General features: G+C 40.7%; 1 protein-coding gene across 1 annotated transcript in view; it reads left to right on the top strand.

Annotated features, from left to right (window-relative positions):
• Positions 1-20,453, top strand: part of atp7a (ATPase copper transporting alpha) — an 80,993-nt gene that overhangs the window by 19,536 nt on the left and 41,004 nt on the right. The window contains exons 4-8 of the mRNA XM_073057985.1: positions 41-769; positions 3,091-3,330; positions 14,745-14,908; positions 16,190-16,351; positions 17,679-17,755. Of these exons, the coding sequence (XP_072914086.1) occupies positions 41-769; positions 3,091-3,330; positions 14,745-14,908; positions 16,190-16,351; positions 17,679-17,755 (1,372 nt within the window). The remainder of the gene's footprint in view (positions 1-40; positions 770-3,090; positions 3,331-14,744; positions 14,909-16,189; positions 16,352-17,678; positions 17,756-20,453) is intronic.

The following is a 20,453-nucleotide window of genomic DNA, read 5'->3' as shown; positions in this document are numbered from 1 at the left end:
ACAATTTTATTATTTGTGAATAAAATGATGTTTCTTTTAGTTTCCTTGAATAGCCAGGAAGCTACAATTGTGTACCAAGCTCACCTCATTACACCAGAGGACCTCAGAAGTCAAATCGAAAGTGCTGGCTTCTTTGCCACAATCAAGACCAAGGCCAAACCTATGAAACTGGACGTTGACATTGAACGTCTAATAAATGCAACTCAGGCAACAAAAAGTACTGTACAAGAGGTGACTAACAATCTAACAAATCTGATTCTTAGAATAGATGGCATGCACTGCACTTCCTGTGTAACAAACATTGAAAGTAACATATCTGAACTTACTGCTGTGCACAAAATCAAAGTTTCTTTGGAAAGTAAGAGTGCTCTTATACAATACAACCCAACCATGATCACTTCAAATGCCTTACAACAAGCTATTGAGGCCTTACCTCCTGGAAATTTCAAAGTTTTTCTCCCTGATGAATGTCAGTCTGCAAAATCTGCCCCTATTGTTGCACAACATCCATTGGTGTCTTCAATTCAACCAACTTTTGAATCAAAACAACATCAACTGAGCAGTGTGGCGGTGATTAATATAAAAGGAATGACTTGTAATTCCTGTGTGAGGACTATAGAGGAAAATCTTTCCGGTAAAAGTGGAGTGATGTCAGTTCAAGTTTCTCTGGCACAGCAGAATGGAACTGTGGAATACGATCCTCTATTTACCAACCCTGAGGAGCTGAGGGACATGATAGATGATATGGGATTTGATGCCATTCTTCCAGGTAATTCACTTTAATGCAAATAGCTGTTCCTTCTAAAATCTCACACATCAACTTCTCATCTTCCTTTTGGAGTCTTGTGATCTCAAAAGACAAGGTGAATAGTTTGGTTCTAGATTATAACCACTCTTGTAACACTGGACAACAAATTTTTTCAGAAGTGGTGCTTTCTCAGAATTTTTTTTGTTTATGATAGACTGCTGGAAGCTGAACACAAATATTTCACACTGCTTGTATCATGTAGAAATTTGGAGAAACAAGAAATTAACTTTCATTGAATATAATGCATTTAATTGCATAATGGTGCTGCCACTTTGTAATAGTTCAACTAAGTTTAAAAAAAATTTTAAAAGATTTATGTTTGTACTTAGAGTCTGAGACTTCTTGTTTAATTGTCCAAGAATAATCAGCCAGCATTGATGGATTCTAGTTGTCCTGACACCATTTCTCCATGACCACAATGTCCTGGTGAAACCTTTCACCATGTTCGTCACTAACAGTGCCAAGATTTGCAAGGAAGAAGTCTAAGTGGAAATGTAGAAAATGAATCTTTAGTGACAAGTTACATTTCATAGTTCTAGTATGCTTGAAGTATGTTGTCAACCAGCTGCACGCAGTTTGGTGCCTTCCATGTGATTTTCAACGGTCTCACTAGAAGTTCTTCAAATTGCCTGTCATTGATGACCTGTTTGATTTGTGGACCAACTGAAATGTCTTCCTTAATCTTGGCATTAGTTATTCTGACTTGAATTATGAATTGAAGTGACAAATATGGACAACTTCAAAAAAAATGTTGAGCGATAGGGAAGTTTCATGGTGATTTTCAATGTAAGCAGCCCAAAATCCATATGATACACTCAAAAGTATTCAGGAAGCAAAATTTTTGTTGTCCAGAGTAATCAGTGGAGGCACAACCACATCCATTTCTTGTTTATTGTTGTGCTTGGTTCCAACCTACCTTTAATTTATTCATTTACAGTTTGTGGGCTTTCCTGGTTAAACCATTTAGAATCTAGTTGAGGGTCAATCACACCTTGTGATGGCAGATCTCCTTCCTTCATGGAGATGAGTAAGCCAGTTAGCATTTTATCATTATCCAGTCATTTCATAGTTGCCATTTCTGTTAATAACTTTTTTAAATTTTAGATTGAATTTTGGTTCCCCAGCTGTCATGGAAGAATTCAAATCCTACTTCATGTCAGCGATTCAGACATCTGGATGTTAGTCCATTTTAGTTATGAAACTTGTGCTGTATTTTACAGAGTCAATATATGCATTAACACTAAAGTACTGACATTACCCTCTTAAATTATGTGTCTGAAGTGCGAAGCAAAATAATTGTTGCAAAATCCTAAAGGAGTATTTTGCCTATTTATTTATGGTGGGCATACAATTAGAGTTTAAACAATATTTCACTGGTAAACGTAAACACTGTAGACTATGAAAGTGAACTACTATACAGCTTTTGAAAATTGACAATGTTGGCCAGAGTTCAAATCAATGCTTAAGGTAACCTTACTGTTCTTGGATCAGGAGAAGAAAATAAACAGCTAGTCTTCTCATTCGTGAACCCCATGCATCAGCTCCTATTGCAGTTGGATACATTATATGAGGAAATTATATGCTTGGTTGTAGTGTTGTTCTCTTGTAATCAGTTAATTAGAAGTGCTCAGTGTCAAGGCTTAAGTATTAATTGACACTATTGAGTGTTGGGAGCTCCTTTTGAAATTACTAAAAGAAGAAAAAATGTAAATTATTCTGTTAGCTGGGTTCAGAAACAGTGAACGCAAATGACTGCCACCTTTTTGTGGATGTCTGGTATAGTCTCAGACACACTAGTTATAACAAATAAATTAGTAACTCCAGTCAAAAGCACGGGTGATTGCTGTACTTGCTGAGATATGCAGAGGCTCTTCTGGGATGTGATTTTGAGATATTATTATACTTACTAACACTATGGATAACAAATTTCTGGTATCAAAAGGAAACTTGCTAAATTGCTGGTCTTAATGCATTCATGTACACTTATTACTTTAATGCAATTCTCTAGCCAGAGGGCGGTGAATCTGTGGAAATTATTGCTGCAGGTGGCTGTGGAGGTCAAGTCATTGTGTGTGTTTAAAGCAAAGGTTGATAGGTTCTTGATTAATAAGGGTGTCAAAGGTTATGGGAGAAGGCAAGAGAGTGGGTTTGAGGTAGATAACTAATCAGCCATGAGAAAGTGACAGAGCAGACTTAATGAGCTGAATCGTCTAATTCTGCTTCTATGCCTTATGATTTAATTTACTGTATCTGATAATGGAATGCACATTATGTTATTATAGGGAACACAGAACCTGCAATGATAATAACAGAAGTTTTGCCCAAAGTGTCCATCAAAGACAAAAAAATAAGAAATGGTATTTGTGAAACCAAAGTCAAAGAAGAGTTGCCACCCCAGGAGCTGGGCATCACTTCACAGAACACAGGGTCTCTGGCTCCAGAAAAATGTTTTATTCAGGTTACTGGCATGACCTGCGCATCCTGTGTGGCAAACATTGAGAGGAATTTGAAACAGGAAGATGGTAAGAAAATTTGTCTTCTAACTTCTATAGATGTTTTCAGGATTTTTTTCCCCTTCTGCTTTGTAGGAAGACATGCTTTTGGCATTTTCAGTGAATACTGTTGATTATTTCACACTCAAGACTGATGTTTAGTGGTTTGGTTTGTGACTTTCCTAATATTCTTGTCTGAAGTTCTCTGTGCTTCACCCTCTTCCGATCAGAATGTAAATACCTGCAATAACGGGGCAGTGATCAAGTAGCAACTTTTAAAGTTTTGTTTTTCGTTTCCATGGCAAAGGCTGCTATGGTCACCTGTAATTTGATGAGTTGCTGCCCTGGCTGGGATTGACCAATCTAGGAATCTGATCAGAAGCCCTGTAGTTAATGTATTTAGTGATCATTTTTATGACGAAGGGCATGTGAAGATCTCTCTTTATTGACAAATATCAAGTTCATTTTCAACCGTGGGCATGTATACCACCAAATGAGATAACGTTCCTTCAGACCAAGGTGCAATACGCAATACCCATAACTCATACACTTAACACATAAAGTAATATTACTAAAAATAAATTAACAAATAATAAGGTGCATATATGACATGATACAAGTTGAAAAGTAAACAACTGGTGCTTCATATGTGATGAGACCTTGGTGGTGGCACGGAGGTCAGAAGTCTTTTGTCATAGGGGAACAAACCATTTCCCATCCTAACGGTTCTTGTCCTAATGCTGATGGGGGCAGTGGGGGTGCAGAATCTAAGAGATCGTTGGACAGATGGGAGGAATCATTGACAATATTAAGGACCCTGTGTATGCAGCATTCCTGATAAATATAACAAATAAGTACAAAAACATAGCAACATAGAAAGTAGGTGCAGGAGTAGGCCATTCGGCCCTTCGAGCCTGCACCGCCATTCAGTATGATCATGGCTGATCATCCAACTCGGAACCCTGTACCTGCTTTCTCTCCATACCCCCTGATCCCTTTAGCCACAAGGGCCATATCTAACTTCCTCTTAAATATAGCCAATGAACTGGCCTCAACTGTTTCCTGTGGCAGAGAATTCCACGGATTCACCAGTCTCTGTGTGAAGAAGTTTTTCCTCATCTCGGTCCTAAAAGGCTTCCCCTTTATCCTTAAATTGTGACCCCTTGTTCTGGACTCCCCCAACATCGGAAACCATCTTCCTGCATCTAGCCTGTCCAATCCCTTTAGAATTTTATACGTTTCAATAAGATCCCCCCTCAATCTTCTAAATTATAGTTATTAGGTAAGGAGGATTTCTGTTAGCCAGAGAGTAGTGAATCTGTGGAATGCTCTGCCACAGACTGCGGTGGAAGCCAAATCCGTGAGTATATTTAAGGCAGAGGTTGATAGTTTCCTCATCGGTCAGGTCATCAAAGGATATGGCAGGTGTATGACGTTGAGTGGGATCTGGGATCGGCCATGATGGAATGGTGGAGCTGACTCATGATGGTCTAATTCTTCTCCTATATCATATGGTCTTATGGATGGTATTGCTATCCCACCCATCTCTGAGAAACAAATCAAGAGCCTGAGGAAGGTCTTTGCAGTCTAAAAGATGCGGCTGCCATCCAGAAGACCAGCAAGGAGTCAGAAATCTGGCTCACCAGTGTGGACAAGTCAGGCCTAGCTGGCAAGTTCAAAGCCTGCATCTACCAACATGGCATCCTCCCCCAAAGCCTCTTGGCCTTGTTGGTATATGAGCTGCCTACCCAAGCCGACTACCTTTGAAGATGGCTGGCTCCTCCCAAGGGGCCTGAACAGCATTGTTCTGTACAAGAAGAGGAACAAACTGCAGCTTCCTTTCAGCAGACTGAAAGAGGAGTTTACAGTTTCCCATACAAGAGAATTGTTGCTGTACAGAGATTCCAGCGACCCCAAAGTCTTGTCAACAGGCATTGAGGTCCAGATAGGCAGGAAATGGAAGGCCCAGTACGTAGTAGAGATGGCTGAGTCATGTCTGAGGTACAGAGATCTGATAGGGATGGCGGATTCTGGTCAGGCGGGGCTGGACAGCTTCCCTTCAACCTGCTTTGACAGGACCCAGGGCCAGGACAGACACAAAATTGTTCAGGAAGAGGTGTGAGCAGCTGTCAAGGAAGTGCGCACCACTAGGATGGTAGGAATGGGCAAAAGAGAGCTTGTACAAGGTGGGAGCGTAGATCTCCTGGTCCAGTATCTGGCAGACAGAAGCTCTTTGCATCAAGTTCATTATCCAGGTTGTGTACAATGTCTTGCTTAATCTAGCAAATCTTTTTGCTTGGGGTAAAAGTGAGACACCATCATGTCCTCTCTGCCCTGGCAGAGGAACCCTGGAACACATCCTCAGCAGCTGCCCAATGCCCTGGGAGAAGGCTGTCACCACTCGCGCCATGACTAGGTGCTGAAGGCAGTGGCAGAATATATCTCAGCCATTTACAGTAGTAAGCACCTCCGTCAACCCAGAAAGTCATAGCTTTTGTCAAATCTGGAGATCAACCATAGCCTCAGCCCAGATCACCAGCTTGCTGCTCACCAGGGCATCTGACTGACAACTGAGTTGATCTTGGCAAGCAATTAAAGTTCCCTGATTTCATCACATCATCATCACTGAGGCCTGCCATGGCCATTCTGTCAGAATCCTCAAAGCAGGTGGTCATGGTGGAAGTGACAAGGCCAAATACCAGGAGTTGGTAGAGCATTGCCAAAGACACGGTTAGATGGCACAATGCAAGGTGGGGTGTGGAGGTTTCGGTGGCTGCTCTCTCTAAGGAGCCTACTGTCTCCTTGGCATTGCGGGAAAAGAACCATCAGGACCGTCATGGGTTGTTGAGGATGCTTTCTGATGGCTATGGATCAAGAGGTGTGGCCAGTGGACCAGTGCTGCTGAGACACAAGCTGGGGCCTGACTGGGTTCCCTTGGTGAGTGTGACTGATATTGAAAGACCAAATAATCCAGGTTACATCACTGATAATGTGTCCCAGCACATCCTAGGATGTATCTCAGCATTGAACACCAATCACTAAATTTGTTCCTGATCACCGGAGTGTGCATCAATCATATGTAAGCAACATCCTTCTTAAGTCCTATTTCATCAAAGTCATCTGGGCAGCGAAATGACAATACAGACACAACTCACCACCAACAACACACACGCAGCTTATGGCAAGGTCTGCACTCCATTGCAGACTTCAAAGCTAAGCGCAGTGGTGCTACCAACATCATTGCCTCCCTCCCAGATGAGCTAAATCTTTTTTACACTCTGTTCAATGCCTCCAACACTGAGGCCCCGAAGAGAGCCACCAAAGCGACCTGCCTCTCTGAGGATGAAGTACGCAGGTGTTTTCAACGAATGGACAGTTGCAAGCCTGCGGGACCAGACGGCATCCCGGGGCACGTACTCAGGATATGAGCGGCACAACCGGAAGGTGTGTTTGCAGACATTTTTAATCTCTCCCTCTCCCTGTGTAGAGTGCCCTCCTGCTTCAAAACATCCACTATTGTTCCTGTACCTGAAAAGACCAAGGTAACATGTCTGAATGACTGGCATCCTGTTGCACTCACCTCAATAATAAGCAAATGCTTTGAGAGGCTGGTCAAGGACTCCATCTGCAGCTTGCTACCACCCACACTGGACCCCTACAATTCACCTACCAATACAACCGATCGACAGATGACACAATAGCAACAGTTGGGGTTATTACATCCTTATACATCTCGAGAAGAAAGATGCTTATGTGAGAATGCTTTTCTTGGACTACAATTCAGCATACAACACCATAATCCTCTCCAGTTTTAACAAGGAGCTCAGAAATCTCGGCCTTCACCCTGCCTTGTGCAGCTGGATACTGGACGTCCTGTCAGATCACCAGCAGGTGGTAAGAGTGGGCTCTCTCACCCTCAACATAGGAGCCCCTCAGGGCTGTGTCCTAAATATCCTCCTTTACTCTCTGTAAACATGACTGTGCCACCACCCATAGCTCCAATCTGCTAATTAAATTTACAGATGATACTACATTGATTGGCCTTATCTAAAATAATAAAGAGTCAGCCTACAGAGAAGAAGTCATCACCCTGACACAGTGGTATCAAGAGAACAACCTCTGCCTCAGTGTCACGAAAACAATGGAACTGATTGTGGACTACAGGAGGAATGGAGACAGGCTCACCCCTATTGACAACAATGAATCTGCAGTTGAGAGGGTGAACAGCTTTAAGTTCCTTGGCATATCACCAAGGACGTCACATGGTCTGTACATATCAGCTGTGTGGTGGAAGAAAGCACAACAGCACCTCTTTCATCTCAGATGGTTGAAGATGTTTGGAATGAATCCCCAAATCCTAAGAACTTTCTACAGGGGCACAATTGAGAGCATCCTGACTGCCTGGTATGGAAACTGTACTTCTCTCAATTGGAGGACTCTACAAAGAGTGGTGTGGACAGCCCAGCACATCCATAGATGTGAACTTCCAACTATTCAGGCCATTTACAGAGCCAGGTGTGTAAAAAAAGGCCCGAAGGATCATTGGGGACCCGAGTCATCCCAATCATAAACTGTTCCAGCTGCTACCATCCGGGAAATGGTACCGCAGCATAAAAGCCTGGACCAACAGGCTCCAGGACAGCTTCTTCCACCAGGCCATCAGACTGATTAATTCACACTGATACAATTGTATTTCTATGCTATATTGACTGTCCTGTTATACATACTACTTATTACAAATTACTATACATTGCACATTGACAGAGACGTAATTTAATTTTACTCATGTATGTGACGGATGTTAGAAATAAAGTCAATTCAATTTCTGTTTGTATTGCTGTTTGTTCCAATTAATTCCCAAAAGAACTTGGTGTCTAATGATCTACTGCATAAAACTATGTAAGATGTAAAGCTTATTATAAATTGTTTTAGTTTGCGACATTTGCCATTTGATGCAATAAGCCAACATTTTTGTTTCGAAGAATAGAACATTTCTGTTTCAGATACCAGTTGACCTGTAAAATCATAATTATTACTTCAACTATGAACATTGATCTTTTTATAATTTTATAATTAATAGTGTTGGTAAAGGTTATATGTCTGCTCTCACTAACTCACCTCTCATTAATACTATTATTGGTACAGTTTATTTCCTTGTTTCCTGTAATTCTAGGCTTCTGTTGTAAGCTCTTTCCAGTTTTGTATCTCATGTTATTTAAGTTGACACAATCCGCTACTTCCCAGTTCAAACTTAAATTTATTCTTTCTCTGTAACCTATAACAAGTTCTATTTTTAAATTTTTATTTCCTTCACTAATCTACACTTTTTAAAAAGCCAATCTTCTGAATCTTGTAGAAAGACCAGCTCTTTTAGGTACAATGCCTTCCTTCTTGATCTGACCAGAACCAATCTGTTTAATGATTTTATTAAATTTAATTCTACTTTAGTACAAATCAAATAAAAGGAAAAAGAAACATTTCTTATTTTGAATGGGATTGCATTTTACATCCAGAAGTCACTGAAGTTTCATTTGGCATTCTTTTCAGATGCTTGATTAAATTATAGCTAAGTCAGTTTTTTAAAATTTTCATCATTCCTATTTGTACTGCAACTATCTGAGATAATTTTGTAGATCTAATTTGTAACTGATGGGATGAATGCTGATTTGCAACCCATCTCTGAGGGCATGGTTTATATCTGTGTTAAAGGAATGTGCAGTCAATTTACACATATGTATTATAAGAGGTTTACATCATCACTATGCCATTCATTCAATCAATGTGACTGGGCATTGGTAATGTAAATACTGCAAGTCCAGTTCATTAGTAAGACCGATGGCAAGCGAGCTGCATGGCCTTGGTAATTGTGTGGATCAGGTCCTCATGCTGCGGCAGTGCCTGTTGCAGCCGCCCAGAGGAGGAGACACCAGAGGCAGAGTGGGAGAGAGCAGAGCTGCAGCGGGTGTGCTGGAGTACATGCTGGGTTGGGGTCTGGCTCCTCCCATCAGTCCTGCCTTCCAGCATTCGCTCAGTGGAAGACAAGTTGGATTGTGTTTGTCTGTGGCTGCAGTGGCTCATGCTGAGGAACTGCTGCACTCTTGCAGAAACGTAGCTCCGGGACAACATCCCATGCACCATCAATTTTCAGGCCACTCAGGACCTTGGGTTACTATTATTATGATTTATTTTTTATGACTGTATATGCTATCATAACTATGTGCTGTGTGTGACTGTATGTACTGTATTTTGCATCTTAGAGCTGGAGGAATGCTGTTTCATTTAGATGTTATATGTGCATGGTTGAATGACAATTAAATTTGAACTTGAACTCATAATGTTGTATTAATTGCAGAACTGCATACAATTTACTCGTGTTCATCCATCGCTCTATCCCACCTAAAATACATACAGTCCATACACCAAAGTATTTCTGGATTTTTCTTACCATGTTAGCAGTAAAAAAAATTGTGTCCTTTATGCTCGCTCTCCAGCTCTTTATTTTGATGTGCATTTTTCAGATAAGTATTTTACGGTAGTTTCAAAAGGGATGTAGCCACTAAGCATATCCTTCCAACCATTTGTAGCCCCATTCATGTGTCCTTCAGTATTCCAGATCTAATAAATCTAATTTTCATGGAGAATCATGGTTTCAGAATCAGACCGGTCATAACTTTCAACCGTCTACATACGAAACCTCAAACTGATGCATCTTTACCAATCACAGTGCTAATCCAAGATTAATTTACAGCCTCAAATGTTCCACACAGCTGGTCATGAATTTTCTCACTAAAATTGCTGCTCTGGAAAAAGCAAGTCCTTTCTCTTGCCAGACTTTGACTTAATAATTTCCTATTGATACATTATATATAAACATTTATGAAGTTGAATATGTATATGCTGGACGAACTCAGGATATCAGCACCAATGAAGAATTTTGGCTTGAAACATCAACTGCTTATTCCTCTCCATAGATGCTGCATTCACCCAGCATCTTCTAGATTTCCAGCATCTGCAGAATTTCTTGTGTTCTGCATTTTTCTCATGTTTTGTCTTATTTTAAATGTGCTTATGACTCATTGTTTTGTTCTCTAGACTTTATGAAACTATATTTGTGTAACTATAGCACTGAGCTCAGTGATGTTTATTTGTATCTCAAGTTATGAAAAACAGGATACTGATAATGTTGTTACATTTCCTCTGGTGCTTAAAATATATGATAGAGAAAGTAGCCTATACTGCTGACTCAAACGCTCTTCATATGACAAGCTGTTCAATCCTGGAATAATTTTCCTGAACTTCCTTCAAATACAGTACTCTCCAATGTCAGCACATGCTTTCTAAGATAATGGGCCCAAAACTGCTCACAGTTCTCCAAGTGAGGCCTCACCAATGTCTTATAAAGCCGTAATATTGCATTTGCATTCCTCACCACCGATTCAACCTTCAAATTAACCTTTGGGGAATCCTGTACAAGGACTCCCAAGTCCCCTTGCATCTCAGATATTTGAGTTTTCTCTTCATTTTGAAAATAGTGTAGGCTTTCATTTCTTTTACCGAAGTGCATGATCATACACTTCCTGACACTGTACTCCATCTGCCATTTCTTTGCCCATTCTCTTAATCTGTCTAACTCCTTCTGTAGTCTCTTTAATTCCTCAAAACTACCTACCTCTCCACCTATCTTCATATTGTTTGCAAACTTGGCCATAAAAGCCATGAATTCTGTCATTCAAATCATTGACATATAACTTAAAAAGAAGTGGTCCCAACTCAGACCCCTCTGGAACACCACTAGTCACTAGCAGCCAACCAGAAAAGGCTCCCTTTTATTCTCACACTTGGCCTCTGCTAGTATCTTTCCTGTAATACCTTGGGCTCTTAATTTGTTAAGCACTCTCACGTGTGGTACCTTATCCAAGCCCTCTGAAAATCTAAGTACACAGCACCAACTGTTTCTCCTTTGTCTATCCTGCTTGTCATTTCTTCAAATAATTCCAACAGACTTGTCAAGGAAGATCTCCCTTCAGGAAACCATGCAGACTATGTCCTATTTTATCATGAGACTCCAAATACACTGAAACTACATCCTGAACAATTGACTCCAACATCTTCCCAACCACTGAGGTCAGATTAAGTAGCCTATCGTTTCCTTTCTTCTGCCTCTCTCCCTTCTGGAAGAGAAGAGTGACATTTGCTATTTTCCATTCCCCTGGAACCATGCCAGAATCAATTGATTCATTAAAGCTCCACTATCTAATTACTAATGCCTCCACTATCTCTTCAGCCACCTCTTTCAGAACTGTGAGGTATATACAATCTGGTCTAGGTGGCTTATCTACCTTCAGACCTTTCAGTTTCCCAAGAAGCTCCTCCCTAGTAATGGCAACCTCACACATTTCTGCTCCCTGATACTCTTGAACTTGCAGGATACCGCTCATGTCTTCCATGGTGAAGACTGATGCAAAATACTTATTCAGTTCATCCACCATCTCCTTGTCCCCCATTACTTCCTCTCCAGCATCATTTTACAGTGGACCAATATCTACTCTCACCTCTCTTTTACACCTTATGTATCTGAATAAACATTTGGTATTCTCTTTAATATTATTGGCCAGCATATTCCATCTTTTCCTTTTTTATGACTTTTTAGTTGCCTTCTGTTTGCTTTAAAAAGCTTCCCGATCCTCTAACTTTCACTTTGTTATACACCCTGTTTTTGGCTTTCATGTTGGCTTTGATTTCTCTTGTCAGCCACAGCTGTGTCATCCTGCCTTTAGAATGCTACTTCTTCTTTGAGATGTGTATATCCTGCGGCTTCCAAGTTGCTTCCAGAAATTCAGCCATTGTTGCTCTGCTGTCAATCCTGCCAGTGTTCTTTTCCAATTGATTTTGGCCAGCTCCTCTCTCATTCCTCTGCAATTCCCTGTAAGTCACTAACTCAGTGATCTAGACTATTCATCCAATGAACGTGTGTTCAAATCACACCGTGACAATCTGGGAATATAATGTCATCTTAACATTAGAGACTGCCCAGTAGCGTAGTAGTTAGCACACTGTTTTACAATACCGGTGACCTATGTTCATTTCCTGCTGGTGCCTGTTAGGAGCTATAAATTCTCTCCATGACCATGTTGGTTTCCTCCAGATGCTCCAGTTTCCTCCCACAGTGCAAAGACATACCAGGTAGTAGGTTAATTGGTCAGTTTAAATTGTCCTGTGATTAGGCTAGGATTAAATTGGGGGATTGCTGGGCAGCGTGGTTTGAAGTGTCAGAAGGGCCTTTTCCTCCTGTACTTCAATAAACAAATATTCTGAAGATTAGTACTAATATTGTGAAATTGTCAACATTTGTAAAGAAAAGGTCATTGTTCACATTTTTTCCCTCAGTTCAACAACATGCTTGACTTAATTCTAAAGAAGCTTGTTAGTCATTAAAACTATTTAAAAAATCAAAGCAGACTTCTTGAGTTACTTGGAGCTAAATATTGAACATCACTTTTGCCAGTGACACATACTTAAAATTGTTTTGAAAGCTATGTTGAAATCACAGTATCTAATTTCTAAATAACCAGCCTTCACAAATATGCAGGTAATCATCCTGTGGACCAAGAACATAGAACATGGATGAGTACAGTACAGCAACAGGCCATTCAGCCCACAATGTTGTGCTGAACCAGCTCCAAAACAAATCAAAAACTCCCCAACACTAATCCCTCCTACCTATACCATGTCCAGATCCCTCCACCTTCCTTACAAACATGTGCCTATCCAAATGTATCTTCTGCCACTATACCAGACTGTGCATTCTAGGCGTCCGTGACTCTCTGAGTAAAAAGTTTACCCCTCACATCCCCCTTGAACCTATCCCCTCTCATCTTGTGCATGCCCTCTGGTATTGAACATTTCAACCCTGGGGAGCAGATACTCTATCCAGTCTGTCTGTGCTTCTCATAGTCTTATAAACAATCCAAGTTTAGCCAGCTTCTACTTCTGGAACACGGTACTGCAGCATAAAAGCCAGGACCAACAGGCTCCGGGACAGCTTCTTCCACCAGGCCATCAGACTAATGAACTCATGCTGATACAACTGTACTTCTGTTATATTGACTATCCTGTTGTACATACTGTTTGTTATAAATTACTATCAATTGCACATTGCATATTTAGATAGAAGTGTAAAGATTTTTACACATCGTGTATATGAAGGATGTAAGTAATAAAGTCAATTCAATTCAATTCGATTCACATGATAGCACATGCCATTGAATCCAGGCAGCATCCTGGTAAACCTCTTCTGCACCCTCTCCAAAGCCCCAACATCCTTCCTGTAATGGGGTGACCAGAACTATACACAATACTCCAGGAGTGGTCTAACCAGTGTTGCAACATAACCTCCTGACATTTGAACTCAATGCAAGCAAAGCATTCCATAAGGTTTCTTAGCCACCTTATCGGCCTGTGCAGCCACTTTCAAGGAACTATGAATTTGGACCCCAAGATCTCTGCTCAGCAATACTATTAAAGATCTTGCCCGTAACAGTGTACTGTCTCCTTACATTTGCCCTACTAAGGTGCAACACCTCACATTTATCTGGGTTAAATTCCATCTGCTATTTCTCTGCCCAAATTTGGAACTGATCTATGTTACACTGTATTCTTTGCCAGTCTTCAACATTATCCACACCTCCACCAATCTTGGTATCATCAGCAAATTTACTAACCCACCCATTTACATTTTCATCCTGGTCATTTATATACATCAAAAACGGCGAGGTCCCAGCACAGATCCCTGCAGAACTTCACTAATTACAGACCACCAGCTCGAATAAGTCCTTTCAACCACTACCGCTTGTCTTCTGTGCACAAGCCAGTTCTGAATCTGAACAATCAATTCACTGCGGATTCCATGCATCTTCATCTTCTGGATTAGCCTTCCATGAGGGACTTCGTCAAACTTCCAGCTTGAGTAGACAACATCCACTACCCTACCCTCATCAATTTCTCTTGTCACCTTGTCAAAAAACTCAATCAATTTGATAAAGCATGACCTGCCATGCACAAAGCCATACTGGCTCTCCCTAATTAGACCATGGGTTCCCAAATGTTCATATATGCTATATATCCTATGCTCATATAACAAGAGCTGGGATGTGGAATTATGCGATATAAATTTTCTTTTTTGGTATAGACTAAACAGTCTATAAGTTATTAGCTTCAGTGATTTGTTTGTCTGGCATCAAGTAACTTAACTGAAGTTGGCTTTCTTAACCTCTTGCATCTTTCTTAGAAGCCTCAGTTATTAACTCCCCCATGTTAAATTCATGTTTCAAAGTCAATGTTTTGATGGTGATGTTGTCCATTTTGAAATTACAGTACTTTTGAAATCCACAAGTGTGATACAGCATCTTGACTGACTTTCATTTTGCACTTTTGTTCCTTACAAGGTATATATACCGTGCTGGTTGCTTTAATGGCTGGGAAAGCAGAAGTGAGGTACAACCCAGCCATCATAAACCCTTCAGACATCGCTGAGTTAATAAAGGAACTGGGGTTTGGTGCTTCTGTGCTGGAGGACAGTGATGGATCAAATGGTCATTTGGAACTGGTTGTGAGTATTCAGTTAAAATATTGTGAAAAAGAATTCCTAAGAAAATTCTCTGATGTAGTAAGACATGACTGCTACCAACCTTGCTGTGTTTCATCTTGAGAAGTACAGTAATCGTGGACAGGCACTAATTTTTTCCCAAGATAGTACCAAGTTGCTGCCTCTGGTGAGATTGTGGCTCTGACTTAGTTGTTTATTAAATTTGTAGGAATGGTTTTGTGGACAGAGAGCAGCATTAGGAGTCAAGTCAGGGTTTAGGAACGGTGACTTGGGGAATTTAGAGATTAGATTGGGATTTAGGGACAGGGATGTGGAGGAATTAGAGGTCAGATCTCTGCTCCGTGTTTTGTGTTTGAAATCCAGTGATGTGGATGGGTGAGAAGAACATCTCCATCCAGGCTCTGCTCCGTGTTCAAAGTCCAACAATGTCAACGGGTGATATAAGCCATTCACAGTTCGGGCCTTCGCTCTGTGTTCAAAAGCCAATGATTCGTTAAGTGATAAAGGACATCTGCAATCCAGGCTTCAACCAGGAGTCCAGTTCAGCAGGAGGTATAAGGGCAGATTAGTTTGGATGTCTCGAGTTTGGGGTCCTGTCATCGGCTAGTCCGGGGGTCAGTCCTGAAGGTAGGAGCCCGACAGTTGTTTGGTAGTCCACAGGTTGAAGCCTGATGGCTGTAGCCTGGAAACTGGAAGCAGGAGGCTTGTCCTGGAGTTGGGGGACCGTCCACGTCTGAACGTGAGTGGGAGTAAGGAAGGGGGCCCATTTTACTGTTGTCGTTTTGTGGCTTGTTGTGTTCTATGTTGTTGGCAAGCATTGTGGGCATGCCATAATGGTACCAGAAGGTGTGGAGATACTTGCAAATCCCTCAGTTGTGATGGTTGTTAACGCAAATGACGCATTTCCCTGTATGTTACGATGTACATGTGATAAATACATCGGTAAAATTCTGGATCCGAAGGAGCTGTTACATCATGTTTCGTTTGAATAATTGAACTTTCAAGCTAAGTATTGAGTTGGTTCTAGAGATACATTGCTTCAGTTTTTTGTTGAATGAGTTTTGAAGAAAAAAAAAGCTCATAATATTTTCTTTCCATCACCTACCACTATTCCCACTCACTTCCCTGATGTATAAAAATATCATAGATGCAGTGCCATGGGTGCTGACTGTAGTCTAGAAATAAGCACCATTAGATTGGCATGTGTGTGGTATGAAGAAAACATTTTAAAATTTACTCCTAAGTAGTAACTTAGCCAAGTCTTTTTAACAATTTTCTATCTAGGTGCGAGAAATGACCTGTGCTTCGTGTGTTCATAATATTGAATCAACACTCATGAAAACCAAAGGTATTTTGTACACATCAGTAGCCCTGGCGACTAATAAAGCTCATGTTAAGTTTGATCCTGAGTGTATCGGACCTCGCGATATCATAAAAATCATAGAGGTGAATTTTTATTTTTTAATATCTTGTGCTGCTTTTGAATCTACTTTATTTATATTTTATAGCTGAGTTTATAATGTTTGTCTCTTGATTATGTTGTAGTATAGATTAGAAATTTCTCAATTATACTTCTGTTTGTTGTATTATCATAGATGAGGAATATTTTATGGGCACTTGGGTGGAAAAACTTTTTTATCTGTTCTAACAGAAGTTTGCTAATGATGCCGCACTAGTAGCCTAGACAGGGGATCATGTTAAGTGGATGTTAGATTGTCTTACCCATGACTGCACCTTGTTAAAAAAGCAATTGTTTGAAGTTATTGACGAGTGTAAACAACTGGCAACTTCCTTTAGAGTAATTGAAAGTCAAAATTACAGCTGATGCTGGAAATCTGCAATAAGAATAGAAAATGATGGTCATGTAACAGGTCAGGCAGAATCTGAACAAAGAAAAACTGACCAGCCTTCGACTTGAAATGGAGTCACAGGAGATTCTGCAGATGCTGGAAATCTTGAGCAACACACACAAAATGCTGGAGGAACTAAGCATCTATGGAGGTCAACAACACACACACACAATGCTGGTGGAACACAGCAGGCCAGGCAGCATCTATAGGAGAAGCACTGTCGACGTTTTGGGCCGAGACCCTTCGTCAGGACTAACTGAAATGTAATCTCTTAGTATCTCTCCTTTCAGTAGTTCTGATGAAGGGTCTCGGCCCGAAACGTCGACAGTGCTTCTCCTTATAGATGTTGCCTGGCCTGCTGTGTTCTACCAGCATTTTGTGTGTGTTGTTGTTTGAATTTCCAGCATCTGCAGATTTCCTCATGTTTGATCTATGGAGGTCAACTTCTTCAGGACTGTCTGATGGGTTTCTGCCCAAAATGGCAACTGTTTATTTCCCTCCATGGTTGATGCCTGACCTGCTGAGTTCCTCCAACTTTTTTGTGTGTATTGTTTTGGACCTGAAATGTTAGCTCCATTTCTCTTTCTGTAGGCACTGCTTGAAGTGATAACTGTTTCAAGTATTTTCTGTTTTTGCTTAAATTTCCTGACACAATGGTTGTTGGTGGATGAAGTGTTTTGCCTGTGATCGCAATGCTCCATTAAAGATGGTCACAAACTGTGTTACTCTGTTTTTCAATATGCTCATTGAAAAGAAAGCTATCAGTGTTAGCTGAACATGGATAAATGATGTACATTAAATAATATGAATGAATTAAAATTTTCAACAATGATCAAAGCCCAAGTGCAAATTCTGTTCAAGGATTGTACTAGGATGGTGTAAGCAACAAATAGATCTGAGGAATCCTGAATTTGTTTCTGTAGGGTCTAGGTTATGGTGCTTCCCTAGTCAAAAAGGATCGCACTGCAAGTCATTTGGATCATCGTGAAGAAATCAGACGGTAGGGTCCATATTCAAAATAAATGTGCAGTTAATTAAGATGATTTGTGCAGACTTCTGTTATTTTTTAAGTGATTGGATGATTCATAGTAAATGATACTTTCTAATGTTTCTGATGGATCATGCCCATTGTCTGCCAGTATAATTTAGAGCATCACTGAGTTTGCAGCACCAAAAGAGGCCATTCAACGCATTTCATTTGTACCTGCTGTCTGCAATTTAAAACTGATCTAACTCCATCAAATATTCCTTTGTCCAAATCTTCTTTCATACATTTATCTAGTTTTCTCTCAGAATTCAGTGATTTCAACTTCAGCTTATTTATTGAACAAAAAATCGAATTTTCCCATGATCATTTTGTAAATAAATGTTTTCTCTTTGGTTTTGTTAATGGTTTAAATTATTAACAAAAACAAATACCAGCCAGCACCATCATGGACACAATCCTCTCTGCCATCGAGAACGTCATCTCAAGAAGCAGTCCTTAAGACCATCAGCCATAGGAGCAGAATTGGGCCATTCGGCTCATCAGGTCTGCGCCACCATTCTATCATGGATGATTTATTATCCCTCTCAACCCCATTCTCTGCCTTCTCCTCGTAACGCTGATGCACTGATTAATCAAGAACCTATGAACTTCCACCTTAAATATATCCAATGACTTGGCCTGCACATTGTCTGAGGCAATTAATTCCACAGAGTCACCAATCTCCGGCTAAAGAAATTTTTCCTCATCTCTGTTCTAAATCAATGTCCCTCAATTCTGAGGCTGTGCCCTCTGGTCCTAGACTCCCCCACTAAAGGAAACATCCTCTCCACACCCACTTTTTATAGGCCTTTCAATATTCAATAGGTAGCAATGAGATCCCCCCTCATTCTTCTAAATTGTGGGTATAGTCCAAGAGCTGTTAAACACTCCTCATATGTTAACCTTTTTATTCTAGGGATCATTCTCGTGAACCCTCACCAAAGCTAGCACATCTATTTTTTAGATAAGTGGTCCAAAACTGCTCACAATTCTCCACATGCAGTCTGACTAATGCCTTATAAAGCCTCAGCATTGCACCCTTGTTTTTGTATTCTAGTCCTCTCAAAATAAATGCTAACATTGTATTTGCCTTTCTTACCACCAACTCATCCTGCAAATTAACCTTTAAGGAATCCTGTATGAGGTCACTCAAGTCCTTCTGCACCTCTACGTTTTGATTTTTCTCCCCATTTAGAAAATAGACCAGGTCTTTATTCCTTATGCCAAAGCGTATGACCATGCACTTCCCTACGTGATATTCCATCTCCCATTTCCTTGCCCATTCCCCCAATCTGTTTAAGTCCTTTCCTCAGCACTAACCGCCCCTCCACCTATCTTCGTATCGTCCGCAAACTTGGCAACAAAGCCATCAATTCCTTCATCCAAATCATTGACATGCAATGTGAAAAGAAGTAGTCCCAATACCGACCCCCAACCAGACAAGGCACCCTTTATTCCCACTCCTGGTTTCTTGCAAGTCAGCAAATCTTCTGTCCGTGCTAGTACCTTTCCTGTAATACTGTGGGCTCTTATCCTGTTAAGCAGCCTCATGTGCGGCACCTTGTCAAAGGCTTTCTGACGATCCAAATAAACAACATCCACTGACAACACACACAAAATGCTGGTAGAACACAGCAGATTCAAGCAACACACACAAAATGCTGGTAGAACACAGCAGGCCAGGCTGGAAATTCAATCAACACACACAAAATGCTGGTAGAACACAGCAGATTCAAGCAACACACACAAAATGCTGGTAGAACACAGCAGATTCAAGCAACACACACAAAATGCTGGTAGAACACAGCAGGCCAGGCTGGAAATTCAATCAACACACACAAAATGCTGGTAGAACACAGCAGATTCAAGCAACACACACAAAATGCTGGTAGAACACAGCAGATTCAAGCAACACACACAAAATGCTGGTGGAACGCAGCAGCTTGAATTTTGTTGCTTGAATTTCCAGCATCTGCAGATTTCCTCGTGTAAACATCCACTGACTCTCCTTTGTCTATCCTGCCTGCTATTTCCTTAAAGGATTCCAACAGGTAAGATTTCCCCTTTAGACAACCATGCTGATTTTGGCCTATTTTATCATGTGCCTCTAAATGCCCGGAAACCTCATCCTTAATATTAAACTCCAACATTGTTCCGCCACTGAGGTCAGACTAATTGGCCTATAATTGCCTTTTTTTCTGCCTTCCTCCCTTCTTAAAGAGTGAAGTGATGTGCAATTTTGTAGCTCCTTTTTTGTGATAGCAATGACACTCGCTTCTGCCCTTTGACACTCGCATTTCTGTCATTCTGGTAGTATCTTCCATAGTGAAGACTGACGCAAATTACTTATTAAGTTAGTCTGCCATTTCTTGTCGTCATTACTACCTGTCCATCATCCAGAGGTCCAATATCCACTCTCGTCACTCTTTTACTCTTTATATAGCTGAAAAAATATTTTTGCATATTTATATTTGCATTTTTTATATTATTGGGTAGCTTATCTTCATATTTCATCTTTTCTCTCTTTATGGCTTTTTTAGTTGCCTTTTGTTGGATTTTAAAAGCTTCACAATCCAACCGTCATCCAGCTGCAGCTCCAGTTCCTTAACACAGTGTTTAAGGAGCTGCAGCTCGATGCACTTTGTGCAGAAATAGTTAACCGGGAGATTGG

Source organism: Hemitrygon akajei, chromosome 10 (genome assembly GCF_048418815.1).
Source record: "Hemitrygon akajei chromosome 10, sHemAka1.3, whole genome shotgun sequence".
Classification (NCBI taxonomy): domain Eukaryota; kingdom Metazoa; phylum Chordata; class Chondrichthyes; order Myliobatiformes; family Dasyatidae; genus Hemitrygon; species Hemitrygon akajei.
The sequence above is the reverse complement of the archived record's forward strand: the minus strand, read 5'-3'. Positions and strand labels throughout refer to the sequence as shown.